Here is an 18,234-nt window from a genome sequence, read left to right on the forward strand (position 1 = left end):
CAGGGACGATAGAACTGATTTGTTTAAAATCATAAGCGCTTTTGTGCGCCCCTTGTCATATGAGGGCCAGGTTTGCCTGGATGTCTCACACGATGATATGACTGACCATAGTCCATTTGCGATTTTTATAGTGCTTGTGTTCACACGAAGCCTGAAAGTGGCCATGGGTATTCCTACCGAATCATTTCCCGGAAGGATATAGTCGGTGGTGCCTCTTCTGGCCAGCTCGTCTGCTCTGCGCTCGTCTGCTCTGCAACTCGCCTCGTCTGTTAGTGAAACAGGATTCGCCGCGGATAGGTGAGGTTGACAATTGGGTTTGGAGAAGTTATGTATATATTGCCCTGGCAACCTGAAGGGTTGCGCTACACAGCCCCTTGATTATGGTATTTTAGTCGCCTCGTACGACAGGCATACCTACCGCGGGTATATTCTGACCCCCTAACCCGCTGGGGTAGCATTTCTGACTCATGAGGGATTGTATGAACATAACTTGATGCCTTTTGGCTTAGTAAATGCACCGATGGTATTTCAAGAAATGGTAGTACGAGTAATGTCGTCATTGAAGCACAGAAATAATGTAACAGTTACGTGGATGAAGTGATCATAGCTACCCCGTCAGTCCAGGAAGGAATAATAGTTTTACGAGAGGTGTTGGAAACGATTAAGATAGATGGTCTTACGTCACGACCATCAAAGTGCCAATTCTTTGCGAACGATGTAATTTTCTTGGGTCACGAGGTATATAAAGCAGGTATAGCTCCCAGGAAAATGAAGACTATATGTGTTGAAGAGTTTCCTCAGCCGATGACTGTTACCCAGGTAAGGAAATTTCTTGGATTAACAGGTTTCTTCCTTACCTAAATACACAAAAAACCTAAATCACTGGAAACTATCGGTAGATAGATAGATAGATATGTAAGTTGTTAGGTTAAACCCTGCGACCTATTAGTCTATTGTGCCCTCATTATCTTCACAACACCTCGTCCAAACCGAGTTCTCTGAGAAAGTCCAGAATGGTTCTCGGCTTCATGTATGTGACTACTTTCTACTTTTGGTGATCCTAGGATCCTAAGCCTTCCTCTCGTGACTGCATCGCATTTCATCAGGATGTGTTCTGCAGTCTCATCTTCGCGATCATAGAATCGGCAAAGGCTACTAGATGATATGCCCAGTTTATGCATGTGGCTCTTTAGTCTGCAGTGACCTGTGAGTATTCCTGTTAAAATTCTGAGGCTACTTTTTGGGAGGTTTATCATAGCTTTATATCGCTTTGAGGTGTACCCTCCTATTAGTGCCTTTGCCTGCCGCAGTCCTGGACTTTTGCGCCGGTGTTGTTCTCTGAGGCACGCCTCCCTTTGGCTGAACTCTTCCCTTATTGTGTGTGACCCTAATCGGCATGATGGGCTCCGTTTTATTGGGTTTTCGGCCGCTGCCAACCTGGCAAGTTCGTCCGCTTGCTCGTTACCATCCACTCCTCTGTGTCCAGGTAAACCGATGGTGTTTTTGGCCCCTAGACTGTTGATGATTTAATCTAGATAGTGCCTTTCGCGCATGTTGTTGTTGTTGTTGTAGCAGTGCTTCGCCCCACCTAACAGCCGCGACCGATCACAGATTGTCATCAATATCCTCTAACGGGAGTCCAAGGAAACTTGCTGTATCAACAGGGGGCCTTTCGCGCATCCTGACTGTCGCTTAGTATAGCGATTCTCTCGTAGGTATATCCACGCTGTAAATTTATCTCTGCACACCGGCTTATGGCGAAAACTTCGGCTTGGAAGATACTCCGATATTTTCAGAGTGGTACTGACATTTTGGTTCGGGGGCCAAGAGCTCCGCTCCTATGCCCTCCGGTGTCTTCGAGCCATCGGTGTACCATATTATAGTGTTCCTGGTGAAGCGCTTCAATTCTGGAGGTGTCCCACGTACACTTGTTCCTCAGCTCTATTTTGAAGCGCTTCTGAAACTTAATTAGCTTCCTCGTGTCATCCCTGAGAAGTTGGATGAGTGTTCCATGACTGTATCACTTTGCATCATCCACATCCCTCTTTAGCTATGTTTACTAAAGTACTCCTGGCTGGCTGCTCAATTATTATGTGTGGAGGCGTTAAATCAATCAGCACCTCTAATTGTCGCCGGCAGCATTTCCATGTTTGTTTTCGGTCTCGGAATTCCTACCGTGGATCCTCCGTGGCCCATGTCTATTTGAAGCATATATGTCTGCACATTGCAAATACAATACAGGTTTTTGTTATTTGTTTTATTTTTCAGCATAAAAACAATTTAGATTGTCAAAAGAACTCCCAAAGTTATGACAGCTTTTTACCTAAATTGTTGCAGTGCTGGAAAGATCCATTGGAATATTAGTTTAGGTACCTAAAATTTGGGTGAATTCGCACCCAGCCTTATTTAGTTCAACAAATAATTTTTATTAAACGATCGGCGTTCATCCTTGACAAGTAAAGCTCAGCAATGTAATATCTAGACGGGTCTAACTTCCTTTGCGCGCCTAGCCTAGAGTTGTTGTTGTAGCAATGCTCGCCCCACCTAATAGCCGCGACCGATCACAAATTGTCATCAATATCCTCTAACGGGAGTCCAAGGAAACTTGCCGTTTCAACAGGGGTGGACCATAAGGAAAGGGGTGTTAGAGGCGTTGGTTCCACATTACAATTAAAGAGATGGTTGGTGTCATGTGGGGACACATTGCAAGCAGGGCATACATTTTGTATGTCGGGGTTGATTCTGGATAGGTAAGAGTTTAACCTGTTACAGTATCCAGAACGAAGTTGAGCAAGAGTGACACGCGTTTCCCTGGGGAGTATGCGTTCCTCTTCTGCGAGTTCTGGATATTTTTCTTCAAGTACTGGATTCACCGGGCAATTCCCGACATAAAGGTCCGACGCCTGTCTATGGAGTTCACCAAGGACCTGCTTGTGTTTTTCCGCTTCATACGGCTGGGTTCTCAGGTGCCGTATTTCCTCAAAATGCTTACGGAGATGACTCCTTAGGCCCCTAGGCGGTGCTGGTTTGTCAATCAGATGTCTGTTGGGATGCCCAGGTTTCTGGGTATTCAACAGAAATTGTTTGGTCAGCATCTCATTTCTCTCCCTGATGGGGAGTATTCTCGCCTCATTATGCAGATGGTGTTCTGGGGACATAAGAAGACAGCCCGTGGCGATTCTGAGAGCAGTATTTTGGCAGGCCTGTAGTTTCTTCCAGTGGGTGGTTTTTAGGCTTGGCGACCATATGGGTGACGCGTAGCACGTAATCGGCTGGCTAATTGCTTTGTATGTGGTCAAGAGCGTTTCTTTATCTTTTCCCCAGGTACTGCCAGCAAGGGATTTGAGGATTTTATTACGGCTCTGAATTCTTGGAACAATTGCGGGTGCGCGCGCACCAAAATGTAGATCCTGATCAAACGTCACACCCAAGATTTTGGGGTGTAGGACAGTCGGTAGCGTAGTGCCATCGACGTGGATGTTCAATATGGTCGACATTTGGGGCGTCCATGTTGTAAACAAGGTCGCGGAAGATTTAGTCGGTGACAATGCCAGGTTTCGCGAGGCGAAAAAACCGGAGAGATCAGGGAGATAGCCGTTTATTTTATTGCATAGCTCATCGATCCTTGGGCCTGGGCCTGTGGCCATTATTGTGCAGTCATCGGCGTAGGAAACGATTGTGACTCCTTCCGGTGGTGAAGGTAGCTTAGATATGTAGAAATTAAACAAAAGCGGGGATAGGACACCACCCTGTGGCACCCCTTGTTTAATTCTCCTTTGTTTTGATGTTTCGTTTCTGAATTGCACCGATACCTGCCGACCACCCACATAATTTGCGGTCCACCTTTTAAGACATGGGGGAAGGGTGGACCCTTCCAGGTCTTGCAGTAACGAACCATGGTTGACCGTATCAAAAGCTTTTGATAGGTCTAACGCTACGAGTACTGTTCTATGGTGGGGATATTGATTCAAACCGCAATTTATCTGGGTGCTGATGACATTTAGCGCGGAGGTAGTGCTATGGAGTTTTCTGAAGCCATGCTGATGAGGGGCTAGCTGCAAATGTGCTTGGAAATAAGGGAGCAAAATGGCTTCAAGCGTCTTTGCCACTGGCGATAGGAGAGATATCGGACGATATGACTCACCTACGTTAGCTGGTTTCCCAGGCTTTAGTAGCGGGACCACCTTGGCCATTTTCCATTTCTCGGGTATGACAAAGGTGGAAAGAGACAGGTTGAAGACATGCGCTAAATATTTGAAACCCTCTTTCCCTAGGTTTTTAAGCATCGACATGGCTATGCCGTCTGGGCCCACTGCTTTGGATGGTTTAGCGCGACCAATGGCGTCCTCAACCTCTCTAGCGGTGATGGTAATTGGTGACGCGCTGAGTTTGTGTTTATGTGCGTGTCTATTGGCTCTCCGTCTATCTTTGTCGACCGTAGGATGCATTATATATTGTCGGCAGAAAGCGCTCGCGCATTTTTTCGCATCCGACAGCACCTTATCGCCAAAGGCGATGGAAACTTTGTCTTTGTGCTTAGTCGGATTCGATAGGGACTTTACGGTGGACCAAAGTTTACCTACACCGGTAGAGAGGTTACAACCTCTTAGGTGCTCTTCCCATTTCGCCCGCTTGTGTTCGTCCACAAGCAATCTGATGCGTTGGTTTATATCCCTTATTTGGGGGTCGCCTGGATTAAGCTGTCTTATAAGGTCGCGTTCCCTCGCTAAGCTCGCGGCCTCCGCCGGGAAGTGGGGCCGGATTTCGGGAATTCTCCCGGCGGGAACGAAATGTGCCGAGGCGGATTCAATGACCTTACGGAAGGCACGCTCCCCTTGGCGGGCATCAGTCGGGATAGGGAGGGCAGCAAAGCTGCTGTCTGTTGCAGATTTATATTCTTCCCACTTTCCTTTTTTGAAGTTTATGAAAGTGCGTTTTTCGGTGACGATGAAGTCGGCGGTATGCTCGAACGAAATAAGTATGGGCAGGTGGTCGGATGCCAATGTTACCATCGGCTGCCAGTTGACGCAGTTTACGAGTTCTGCGCTCACGATTGAAATATCCGGCGAACTGTGACAGCTTCCTACCATACGTGTGGGGGCGTCTCCGTTTATTGTGCAGAACGTCGTTTCGTCTATTTGATCCGCCAACATCTCACCCCTACTGTCCGCCAGCAAGTTTGAATGCCATAGGTCGTGATGAGCATTGAAATCGCCTAAGATAATGCGATTGTTGCCAGTGAGTAAGGCCTCGATATTAGGGCGGTATCCACTGGGGCAACATGTGACAGGAGGGATGTAGATGTTGATGATTTCTAGATTTGCATCGCCTGACCGGACAGATAGGCCTTGACGTTCTAAGACATTGTCACTGCGGTCGATGCCAGGATCAAATATATGATATTGCACAGAGTGGTGTATGATAAACGCGAGGCCGCCTCCATTTCCGCTCTCGTGGTCTTTCCTGTGGACATTATAACCAGAGCAGGTCTGCAATGCAGATCTTGCTGTGAGTTTAGTCTCTTGAATCGCAGCAATGCGGATGTTGTGCCGCTTCATGAAATCGACTATCTCCGTAATCTTCCCAGTTAGTCCATTACAGTTGAACTGCAGAATTCTGAAGTGCATGAGGGGTGACGCCGCCACTCTAGGGGTAAGTGAGGGGTGACTACGCCTAGGTTGTGGAAGGCCAGGACGCAATTGCTGTTGTGGCCTTGGGACTGGGCGCCCTTGGGCAAGCATTGGGGTACCCGGATGATTTGGGTTTGCGACCTAGCAACATGGCGCGATGAAACCCGTCGAGGGGTTGCCGTCGCGGAGACCAGAACATCTAGGAAAGTGGCACCACCCAAGGCAGGAGCTGCATTGAGCGGATGTCGCAAACCTATATATTCTGTGCTGGCAGACGGTGCAAACGGAGGCAGGGACTAAGAGTCTGTTTCCCTGACCTGCACGATTGCTGCCAGAAAATAGAGGGGGAGAAGAAGACGGGGGCAGGGGCTGATGCTCAGCATTGCTACCAGCTCTACTACGAAGGTAGTAGTTATGAGTGGTATCAGCTGTTTGAGTTGTTGGCGCCGTGGGGCGCGAGCAGCAGCGGGTACTTGTTGTGGCTTGCTGAGCAGCGAAGCTGCTGGAAGGTAGTGGGGATACGCTTAGGCGTAGACTACGGGACGCCCTTGGGCGTGAGCAGCAAGGAGCCACAAAAGATTTATAAAAGTTACGTGGACGTCGGGTTTTGGGATCAAGCCCAGAACAACCTGTCCGATGCAACCATCCCTTGCACGAGACACACTGAACAGAGTATGACCGTCCTAAAAAGATTCTTTTCTGGCAGATGCAGCAAAACCATTTCTCATGACCGGTGTCAGGAGACGGACCCGGATTGGGTTCGATACCTTCCCGGAGTAAGAGAATATGTAGCAGTCCTGCTGCAAGGAGCTGCTGGGAGGATGACAATTTGTGGGAGGGACGAAACAAATTAAATGGGGTCACACTGAAATGACAGTCCTTGGTCGGGAAAAAACCCGAGTCGCTCCGGTACACAGAACCGACTGCCTTGGGAAGCGAGTCACAAACAAGCATACATACAAGTGAAGCTAATATAAGCGTGTTAAAACAGAAAAGTGAAGCATGCTCAAACTGTGATTACAGAGAACATAAAATTAATATGCACATAACTTGGTAAACTTTTATATATTTAGTTATTTAGTGGGTTGATTAGTTTTCAAAAAGACAAATTACTGAAGTCAACAAAATTCGCTTTAGAATAATCAAATGAGAAGAAGTTGGTTGTTGTTGTGCTAACAGTGCTTGTTGTTGTTGTGCGACAAGGACACTCCCCGAAGGCCTTGGGGAGTGTTATCGAGTTGACGGTCCTTTGCCGGATGCAGATCCCGTACGTTCCGGTACCAAGCCCGACCATCTCGGGACCACATGCTGCCTTCTAACCCATCCCGCCTTCCCACCCCCTAGATCCATGAGGAGTTCGGGGACGCCAGAGCCTCGGCTGTCAATGAAGCAGGATTCGCCACGGATAGCTGAGGTTGACAACTGGGTTTGGAGAAGCTATGTATTGCGCTGGCAACCTGAAAGGGCGGCGCTACACAACCCCTTGAATCCGGTATTTTAGTCGCCTCTTACGACAGGCATATCTACCGCGGGTATATTCTACCCCCTAACCCTCTTCGTCCCATTCAATGGGCACAATCACTCACAAATTTTCGTCAAAACCACGGGAGTCCAAGGCAGTTTCAACAGGGGCGGACCATAGAGGGAGATTGGTGTTAGGGGCATAGGTTCCACATTACGTATGTCGGGGTTAGTTCTAAGAGTTTAACCTGTTACAGTATCCAGAACAAAGTTGGACCAGGGTAATTCGTGTCTCCCGGGCGCACCCTGGCAAAGGCGTTTACCGATTCTGTGTGAATTCTGCCTAGCGCCTCCTAATGCTTGTCTCGATCAAACGGCAGGTGCCGGATCTCATCATATGGCTTATGGAGTTGATCCCTTAACCCCCTGTGGAGGCAAGACTATATCAAGAAGTTGTTTGCTAGGGTGTCCCAGTTTGTGTTAGTTTAGCAAAAACTGCCTGTTCAGCATATCGATGTGCTCATTAATGTTGAGCTCTTTGGCCTCACTTTTAGGTGATGTTCAGGGGTCATAAGGAGACATCACGTGGCAGTTGTGATTGCAGTATTTTGACAGGCCTGCATCCTTTTCCAGTATGTGTTTTTTTAGACCAAGCGACCAGACTAGTGAGTAGCTCATGAGCGGACGACCAATTGCTTTATACGTGGTTAGCAACGTTTCTTTATCTTTTCCCCAGGTGCTGCGGGCAAGCAACTTGAGGATTTTGTTGCGGCTTTGTACTTTTGATACAATTTCGATGGCATGCGTTTTGACGGTGAGAGTATTATATTTGCGTCATTTGTACCTTCCACGTCTGAGCTGGGATATGGTCGGTGGTAAAGCCAGGTCGCGAAAGGTGAGGAAACTAGAGAGGAGAGATAGCTGCTTATTGTAGAAATTAGTTCGTCTATTGAAGGGCCAAATCCCGTTGCCATTATCGGCGTAGGAAATAATAGTAACCCCTTTTGGTGGAAAGGGAGTTTTAATATGTAAAAATTAAACAAAAGCGGGGATAGGACACCACCCTGCGGTCCCCCTGTTTAATTCGCCTTTGAGGTTTCGCTCTTAAATTTAACCGATGCTTGTCACCATTCAGATAATTCGCGGTCCATATTTTTAGATAAGGGGGAAGGAACCTTCTGTTTTGCAGTAGCATGTCGTGGTTGACTGTCAAAAGCTTTGTTATTGTTTTTTTTTTTTGTTTTATTTAGTTTAGTTTATTCAGTCTATGATCAAAAATAATCTTAAAGACTAGATACAAAGGTATTAAAAGATACTAAAACTATAAAGTACTATAGATACTAAAAGTATAAAGTAAAAAGGCAAAAATGTCCGAAGACACCTACAATATTTTGCTGCTCTTCCGGTTCCCATCGATGTCCGGAAATAAACTACCTAACGCACGTTTTCAACCTGCCGTTGAAGTCTTTTGTCATTCCCGAACATTGAAAATTACACTGCTAAAGCCTGGGAAACCAGCAAACGAAGGCGAGAAAAATCGACCGATATCACTCCTTCCACACGTAGCGAAGATATTGAAAACTTCCCAAGGCAGTCGGTTCTATGTACCGGAGCGACTCGGGATTTTTCCCGACCATGGACTGTCATTTCATTGTAACCCCATTTAATTTGTTATGTCCCTCCCACAAATTGTCATCCTCCCAGCAGCTCCTTGCAGCAGGACTGCTCCATACTCTCTTACTCCGGGAAGGCATCGAAACCAATCCGGGTCCGTCTCCTGACCCCGGTCCTGAGAAATGGTTTTGCTGCATCTGCCGGAAAAGAATCTTTTTAGGACGGTCATACTCTGTTCAGTGTGTCTCGTGTAAGGGATGGTTGCATCGGACAGGTTGTTCTGGGCTTGATCTCAAAACCCGACGTCCACGTAACTTTTATAAATCTTTTGTGGCTCCTTGCTGTTCACGCCCAAGGGCTTCCCGTAGTCTACGCCTAAACGCCCCCCCCCCCCCACTACCTTCCTGCAGACCTACTGCTGCTCGCGCCCCACGGCGCCAACAACTCAAACAGCTGATACCACTCATAACTACTACCTTCGCAGTAGAGTCGGTAGCAATGCTGAGCATCAGCCCCTGCCTCCGCCTCCCCCCCCCCTCTTTTCCGGCAGCAATCGTGTAGGTCAGGGAAAGACTCTTAGTCCCTACCTCCGTTTGCACCGTTTGTCAGCACAGAATATATATGTTTGCGACATCCGCCCAATGCAGCTCCTGCAATTCCCGGCATAAAGGTCCGACGCCTGTTTGTGGAGTTCACCAAGGACCTGCTTGTGTTTTTTTGCTTCATACGGCTGAGTTCTCAGGTGCCGTATTTCCTCAAAATGCTTACGGAGATGACTCCTTAAGCCCCTAGGCGGTGCTGGCTCATCAATCAGATGTCTGTTGGGATGCCCAGGTTTCTGGGTATTCAACAGGAACTGTTTGGTTAGCATCTCATTTCTCTCCCTGATGGGGAGTATTCTCGCCTCATTATGTAGATGGTGTTCTGGGGACATAAGAAGACAGCCCGTGGCGGTTCTGAGCGCAGTATTATGGCAGACCTGTAGCTTCTTCCAGTGCCTGAGTTTGGTCTCTTGGATCGATGCTTCATGAAATCAACTATCTCCGTGATCTTCCCAGTTAATCCATTACAGTTTAATTGCAGAATTCTGAAGTGCAAAGGGGGACGTCGTCACTCTAGGGGTAAGTGACGGGTGACTACGCCTGAGTTGAGGGAGGCCAGGACGCAATTGATGTTGTGGTCCTGGGACTGGACGTCCCTGGGTAAGCATTGGGATACCCGGTGTAGTTGGGTTTGCGGCCTGGCAGCATGGTGCAATGAAACCCGTCGGGGGATTGCCGTCGAGGAGACCACACCATCTAGGAAAGTGGCACCGTCCAAGACAGGAGCTGCATTGGGCAGATGACGGAAACGTATATATTGTATGCTGGCAAACGGTAGGGACTAAGAGTATATTTCCCTGACCTACGCGATTGCTGCCGGAAAGAGGGGGAGAAGACGGGGGATGATGCTCGGCATTGCTACCGACTCTACTACGCAGAATTTAGTCATGAGTGGGCGCGGCTTTATGAGCTGATGGCGCCATAGGGCGCGAGTAGAAGCGGGTACTTGTGGCTTGCTGAGCAGCGTGGCTGCTAGAAGGTAGTAGGGGACTCTAAGGTGCCCTTGGGCGTGAGGAGCAAGGAGCCAGAAAAGATTTATAAAAGTTACGAGGACGTCGGGTTTTGGGGTCTAGCACAGAACATCCCTTGCACGTGACACACTGACAAGAGTGTGACCGTCCTAAAAAGATTATTTTCCGGCAGACGCAGCAAAATCATTTCTCCGGACCGGGATCAGGTATAGGTCCCGCATTGGGTTCGATACATTCCCTGAACAGGAGAGTATGGCTCAGTCCCGCTGCAAGGATCTTCTGGGAGGATAACAATTTGTGGTAGGGACGCAACAAATTAAATGGGGTTACACTAAAATGACAGCCCTTGGTCTGGAAAAAACTCGAGTCGCTCCGGTACATAGAACCGGCTGCCTTGGGAAGCGTTGGGGAGTGTTATCGACCGCTCCGGTACATAGAACCGGCTGCCTTGGGAAGCGTTGGGAGTGTTATCGATGTTGATGGTCCTTTGCCGGACGCAGATCCGGTATGTTTCGGTAACAAGTTCCAAAAGTACTAACCTGACCATCTCGGGAACGATTTAGTATGACCACGATCCATGAGGAGTTCGGTGTCGCCAGAGCCTCGGCTGTTAATGAAACAGGATTCGCCACGGATAGGTGAGGTTGACAATTGGGTTAGGATAAGCTATATATTGCGCTGGCAACCTGAAAGGGTTGCGATACACCACCCCTTGTATCTGGTATTTTAGCCACCGCTTATGGTAGGCATACTGTAGGGTTCTTATTATTTTTATTTAACTTTGTATTTTAGTTACTTTGAACTTTGTAACTTTAAAATGTTTTATCAATATTTTAATTTTCAATATTGATTTTTCAATTTTCAAAAATTTTGATTATTGTGAAAAATTTAAAATCATATATACGCAAAACGTGGTTTAAATTTCCATATTTAACTTTGTATTTTAGTTACTTTGAACTTTGTAATTTTAAAATGTTTTATCAATATTTTAATTTTCAATTTTCAAAAACTTTGATTATTGTGAATTTAAAATCAAACATACGCATATATATAAGCGTATTGAAAAATATAGTTTAAAGTTTTTTTAAATTAAAACGTGGTTTCAATCACCACACATACCTACCGCGGTTATATTCTAACCCCCTAATTCGCTGGGGTACAAGTAATCCTGTCGTAAGAGGAAGCTTAAATACCAAATTGATTCCAGGGGCGGTATAGCGCAAACATTTCTCGGGGTTGCCATCATAATAAATAGCTTAATTGTCAACCTCGCCTACCCGTGGAGAATCCTGTTTCTTTAATAGCCGAGGCTCTGGTGACCCCAAATCCCTCATGGATCTAGGGGGTGGGAGAGCGATGCCCTAGGTTTCATGTGATCATATCTAATCGTTCCCGAGTTGGCCGGGCTAATAACGTAATGGTGGTTGTTACCGGAACGTACCGGATCTGCATTCGGCTCGATAACACTCCCTAAGGCCTTCGGAGAGTGTTCTCATCGCTACAACAACAACAAGGACAACATTATTTTACGCTCTTAAACATGTAAAGGAAAAATATACATATTCATCTTTTTGCAATTGAATCACATAGAATTAAGTATTTCACATTCTATAACTAACTACACATACTTATGAGTAGTACTCACCATTACTATCATCATCATTGTTTCGACGCCCACCGCCATAACCACCTCTACCACCACGACCTAAAATATATTTGAGAGTTCTAGTAAATATCGCTATAAGTATATATACATGTGTAATATTCCACCTCTTCCACCACCCCTGCCTCGTCCTCTATTGCCAAATCCTCGATTGTTATCGTCCACGTTCTCATCGTTGAAACCATTATCACCATTTTCTCCGTCGCCGAAGTCATTATTTCCTTTGTATTGATTACCACTGCTGCTAAAGCCACGGCCAGTCTCCTATTGTACAAGGAAAAAGTGTGCATTATGAAAAATTTCGACATTTAAGTAACATTCAATCTTACTTCTTCATCACCCCAGTCCGACATTGTCTTCGAATTTTCTGTAAATGGGTTAAAAGCTTGGTTAGTAACTTGGCGACAACAATTTTTTAGTATTCTGTGTTCACGATAACGCTGCATTTTAGGTTTGTAATATGAAACCTCATTTTTAATAAACCGCCAATTGTTTTAGCGTTCGCTTTTTAGTTTGTAAACAAATGCACTTCAAAGTGCTGAAATGTCACAAAACACATGTGAGCATACAGTGGTGGACGCAAGACCAGGTCTTTCTTTAAATTATTCGTAACGCTTTACAAGACAGTGCATCCATCGCCTAACTTGTCTCAAAAATTGTCGATGGGAGTATCAAGCTACACATTACGAGGTGTCATTTCATTTCGTTTATCAAAAATATATATAAGTACAATATGATTATTATGAATCCAAAGGCAGAAAAGTAAAGTTTTTGATGTCAGACTTTCATGTGGTTGTTGTAATTTTGTAGTTTTTATTGGTGCACCCGCTTTGACAGCAAATATAAATAAAAGCTGGTAAGTGGGATCCCCTTCTATATGGCAAAACAAATTTATTTATCTTCCGGATGCTTCTAGTTTTCGCACAAATAAGAAAAGAGGCGCTCGCGCGATGAGGTATTCGAAAGCGAAAAAGAAGACTAAACAAACCAATTAAATGGGCTTACACTGCAATGACAGCCCTTGGTTGGGGAAAAAAATCCCGCGTCGCTCCGGTACGGAGAACCGGCTGCCGTGGGAAGCGAGAGCATCTCCTAAAGAACTATGACGAGATCCGGCACCTGCCAACACAGTCGTTAGATCCAGGCAAGCATAAGCAGGCCCTTAACCAAATCCACACAGAATCGGTAAACGCCTTTGTCAGGACGCGCCTGGTGAACCCCGTTATTAATATGCAATATCCTACCCTTTCAGAAGAAGAAAGCACCCTTTGAGAAGAAAGGGATTCAAGGGGTTGTATCGCAATATATAGCTTCTCCAACCCAATTGTCAACCTCACCTTCGAGCGGCGAATCCCGTTTCACTAACAGACGAGGCTCTGGCGACCCCAAGCTCCTCATGGAACTTGGGGGTGGGGAGGGAGGGATGGCCTGAAGGTTTAATGTGGCCATATAAATCGTTCCAGAGATGGTCGGGCAGCACCTTAATGGTGCTGTGTTACCGGAGCGTATCGGATCTGTATCCGACAAAGGACCATCACATCGATAACACTCCCCAAAGCCTTCGGGGAGTAACTAATCGCTACAACAACAACAAGAAAGCACCAAGGGAGACACGAGTCACCTTGGCCCAACATCGTTCTGGATACTGCAACAAGTTAAACTCTTACTTGGCCAGAATCAACCCCGACATACGTTCTCTGGAGATATTTGCAGATGAAGTTGCCAATTTTCACGTGGTTGTTGTAATTTTGTTGAACACAGAAACAACAACACCAACAACAACATGGCCGCCAAAGCAGAAGTGTTGTACGCCATAACAGTATGGATCCCACCCCGGTTTCGGAGGGACTCGGGGCTATTTTTCGGTTTTTTGTAAATGTCTTCTCACCGACTCGAAATTTTTTTCCGCCGCATTAATACAGTGATCAAAACGGTCTTTTGACACCTCTTCCGATATTTTTGGGCGAGTTTTAGCAGTTGGTGCACCGTGTTGTAAAACATTACTAATATTGTCCTATATGTACAACACAATAATTTTATGGATATATTCCAGTAGGGGGGCCAAGAACACTTGCCCAAAGATTTGTTTTACCTCGCCTTACATCTTATTTTCTATTTACTAGCGATGTTATTCCCTGCACACATAATAAAAACATGGCAAATTATCTTGCGCAGATTGTTATATGAACACCTTACCTTAAAATTCAAGAATCAGAAATGTTGAAAAAAATGTTAAAAATTTTCTCAAAATATTTCTTTTAAACGGTAAATCTTTTTTATCTATTAGCGGTTCTTCTTCCAAGCTTGTGCGTCATCTATATTTGAGTTATCTTTAGCTTTAGAATTTTCTTTCGGCTGTTATAATGCTTATTAAACACATCTAATATATGTCAAAAATGACAGCAATCTTCTTCTTCTTATATGTATACCATGCATTTTCAATGTTAGGCATGTGTTCTTACTTTTGACTATCGTGCAGCAGAAAGCAGAAATTAAGGTTAGTTTAAATTCATAAAAAATTGACCAAAGGCAAAAAAACCAAGAATAAAAAACAATTAACAAAAAACGCCGAATATGGATGGCTCTGGAAACAATCGTTATGAACTTTTGTTCATGGACGATGATATTAGTGATCCATTAGATAATGTTGCGAGCAAAGCTAAAAAGCAGGTTAAGACTGCTGGTGGCAGTGGGGGTAGTGCACCCTCCACAAAGTCATCGAATAAACAAAATGTCGAAGGTGCTGCAAGAGCACAATCGAACAAAAAACCTAATCAAGCCGAGAAAGAAAATAAGCCATCAGCCTTGAACAAAAATGAATCGAATAAGAAGCAAACGGTAGGTGCTGCTGCAGATAGAAACAATAAGCAACAAGCTGGTGCTCCGGCAGCTAATTCATCAAATCGTAAACGTACTGGCCCCACCAGTGATGGTGGTCAAGGTGGACAGCAGCAACAAGGAACACGGAACTTAAATTTTAGACAACAAAACGACGAAACTCGTGAACAACGCAATAATCGACGAAATGTACGAGAAAATGGCTTTTCTAGTAATTTTGGAACCCAAATTGAAGGTGGATCATCCCAGCAGCAGCAGCCACGACAATTTCGGGACCGAGAAAATCGGGGTCCTCCTCGTAACCGAAACTTTGAGGGTGGTAACCGAGGCGGAAAACGCGAGTTCGACCGCCAGTCTGGATCTGATAAAACTGGTAAGTTAAATCCCATGTTCTACGCATATACATATGTGTACACATACATATTGCACACCTAGATTAAAACATCGATCAACTCAAAAAATGGCAATGTTCAGAAAACGCCAAAAGCTGACTGCAAAGCAATTTTTACTTTTTACAGTCTTCTCGCTGATTAGCGGACGTATCTGTATTCTTAGCTTCGAAAATTCTAATTTTTGAGTTAGCTCACTATTGACCCTGACCCAGGTGTGCGATATATATATTAATTTGTAATAATATCTATGTATTGGTGTTAATCAAAATTATTGCGTATGAATATACACACCTATATATAAAGAATATAATATACATAGAAGCGCTGCGGAAAAACAATATATAGACAATAAATTCGAATTATTTTGTGAAGTAGATTTAGGAAAACTTCATAAGAAATTAAACTTAAATGATGTTGATGGGGGAAATTTATAACAAAGTACCTATTCGTGTGTGGATAAAAACCTTTATAATCAGCCAAAGAATATAAAGTACAAAGTATTGTTATAGTTAAAATCAAGTACTATTTAAGTATGTATATAGTTCGGTGAGGTTGAAATAGCTTGTTTTGAAAAGGCTGTGAAACAATTTATGATTCATAACCCAAACGAATTATAAGAATTATAACTTCCGGGGGTAATTTTTAGGTTTGTCCCACCCATGCTAAGAGACAAAAGTTGAAATTGTAAATTTTGGAATCCTTGTTAAAATGTTCCTAGTAGAAAACTTTTTATTTTAATATCCGATATTCCGTTAAAAAAAGCTTAATACTAAAGAAGTATGTCCCACATGTGACAGGTACGGTGGAACAGTGGCTAGAATTGGGTTACTATTGCTTTAACACTTTATAGTCCTAAATGTCAACTTTTAGCGACGTGTATGCAAACCTCATTCACTACAACTGCATAGATATTTAATGAATTCTAAACAAAACATGTTATATTCCAAAACAAATACATATTCAGGTGTGAAAGCTGTTGACAAGCGTGATGGTGCTGGTGCACACAACTGGGGATCAGTGAAAGAAGCGATTGATGATGTTAATAAAAGCGATGTCGAAGCTGGTAATGTAACTGATAAGGCTGAAGAATCCGGTAACGAACAAGCTGACCAAACGCTGGCAGAAGAGGAAACCAAAGAATTAACACTCGATGAATGGAAGGCGCAAAAACAACAACGAGCTAAGCCAACTTTTAATATACGTAAAGCCGGTGAAGGTGAGTTAGTGTAATAATACCCTTATACATACAGAAATATTAATTTCTTAAACTGTGATTTTTATTTTAGGCGAAGACACAACTCAATGGAAGAAAATGATTGTCTTAAATAACAATAAGAAAAAGGACAACGAAAGCGAAGAGGAACTTGAATATGATCCTGCCATGTATCCACAAAGAGTTGGACGCCAACAACGTGTACTTGATATACAATTCAATTTTAATGACGGTCGCCGTGGGGCTGGTTTCGGTGGACGTGGGCGTGGACGTGGTCCTCGTCCTGGTGGTGGTGTCCCCAACGCCAACACTAATTTTAATAGTTCGGAACGGCCAGTTGTAGGTGGGCGTGGTGGTAGTGTCAATGCCGGTCGAGGCGGAAAACGTGGTTTCGGTGGTCTTCGACAACAAAATGTTGCACCAAAAGTCAACGACGAAAGTCAATTCCCAACATTGGCTTAAAAACTCTGTATTATATGAAACAGATCTAATATCGAAAAGATATACTTAAATATTAAACAAATGGAAATACAGAGCAAATAATAAACAATTACAAATTAAAAAAGTTTAAAACTTCATAAAATTTAATGACCATACATTAAAGAAAAATAACAGAAACCGATGAAAAAACTTAAAACAAGTTAATGAATTACAAGAGCGACCAACATATATATAATATATATTATTACTTGTTTTCAGTACCGTTTTATTAATATCTTATATTAGTAACGGAGCCTAACAACGTCAAAGCGTACGAACAAGTAAAACAAAAAGCAATTGATTTCAATACAAAGAGTATAAATCAGTTAATTCAAGAGCCACACCAGCATAGCCAATGCAAAAGCACTTGTCGTTTATATAAAATTTAGTAGTCTTACTGCTAATAAATTGTGTATATTTTTGTTGTGATTAAATTAAAAGTTTTGTTTATTACAAAATGATAGCGAAAGTGGGAGCACATGCACTTTCTAATGTTCTCAAAACGATTTCAAGTTTTGCAAAATTCTAGCAGTTAAAACAAAATAACCAATCCGCAAACTACGTTAGGAAGTTTGTTAAAGCAAAATCAAAAAAAATTAAAAAAATGTATTTGATATCACATGAATTAAGATACCCATGCAGTGGAGCAAATATATGAACCATCATTATCATCACACTCATGCAAAGCAAATATCATTTTATTGTAACTTTCCTAATTGTATTACCAAATATAATTTAAAGGCAAATAAAAGTTCACACTACTATTAAAGGTCAAAAAAGCTTATTAATCTAAACGGTATAGGCGCGTAGTATTGTATGCCTATTCAAAAATAATCGTTTTTCTAGCCATACAAATTAAACACTTGAAAAAAACTACGACAGTAGCTGTAGCATGATACAAAGAAAGATTTAATATTAAAATGAAGATTTTAATTTGTATTTATTCTTTAACTAGTTTACAAAAACCATCCAAGCAGAGTGCTTACAATTTAGGCGTAAAGTATGAAAAAAAGTTTTTGAAATGTATTTTGACCCAAGGAAGTTCGAAAAATCGTTTAAATAAAAACCTATTTGATAAAATTTAAGAAGGCAGTTTTAGTTTACTGGAATAATTTAAAGGTGACGGTCGGTCCTGGTAACAAACAAAAGCAGAATTCAAAGAATTGAACTGCAATAATAATGGCATCAATTCGTAACCTTGTTAAAAGAAACCTTACAGACTGTGTGACAAAATGTCAATGATTAGACAAGAAGTGAGGAATTTTTTTTTTAAACGCACTAAGTGTATATATGTATAATTTTTTTCGGATTTTTATATAACCATATTATAATTTACAGTATCGTCCAGACTTTTCATAAAAAGTATATGA

General features: G+C 43.4%; 2 protein-coding genes across 7 annotated transcripts in view; one reads left to right on the forward strand and one right to left on the reverse strand.

Moving 5' to 3' along the window:
* LOC137240033 (ATP-dependent RNA helicase vasa-like) overlaps positions 1-18,234 on the reverse strand; it is a 213,819-nt gene that overhangs the window by 166,714 nt on the left and 28,871 nt on the right. For 3 of the 6 annotated variants that reach the window (XR_010949583.1, XM_067765928.1, XM_067765927.1), the window contains exons 2-4: positions 12,271-12,308; positions 12,049-12,205; positions 11,924-11,983 (exon numbers count right to left, since the gene is read on the reverse strand). Coding sequence is in view for 2 of the 6 variants with exons in the window: in XM_067765928.1 (XP_067622029.1) it covers positions 11,924-11,983; positions 12,049-12,205; positions 12,271-12,294 (241 nt within the window). In the remaining 4 variants the exon portion in view is untranslated. Of the gene's footprint in view, positions 1-11,923; positions 11,984-12,048; positions 12,206-12,270; positions 12,309-14,033; positions 14,077-14,137; positions 14,296-18,234 lie in introns of those variants that run through there. The other 3 variants (XR_010949586.1, XR_010949585.1, XR_010949584.1) reach the window with 3 other exon arrangements.
* On the forward strand, positions 14,379-17,952 carry vig (vasa intronic gene). The gene is made up of 3 exons (XM_067765929.1): positions 14,379-15,152; positions 16,136-16,387; positions 16,458-17,952. Exons 1-3 carry the CDS (start codon positions 14,516-14,518, stop codon positions 16,844-16,846), a joined length of 1,278 nt encoding a protein of 425 aa, XP_067622030.1. The 5' UTR covers positions 14,379-14,515; the 3' UTR covers positions 16,847-17,952.

The sequence above is a fragment of the Eurosta solidaginis genome, chromosome 2 (assembly GCF_040869045.1).
Source record: "Eurosta solidaginis isolate ZX-2024a chromosome 2, ASM4086904v1, whole genome shotgun sequence".
Taxonomy (NCBI): Eukaryota; Metazoa; Arthropoda; class Insecta; order Diptera; family Tephritidae; genus Eurosta; species Eurosta solidaginis.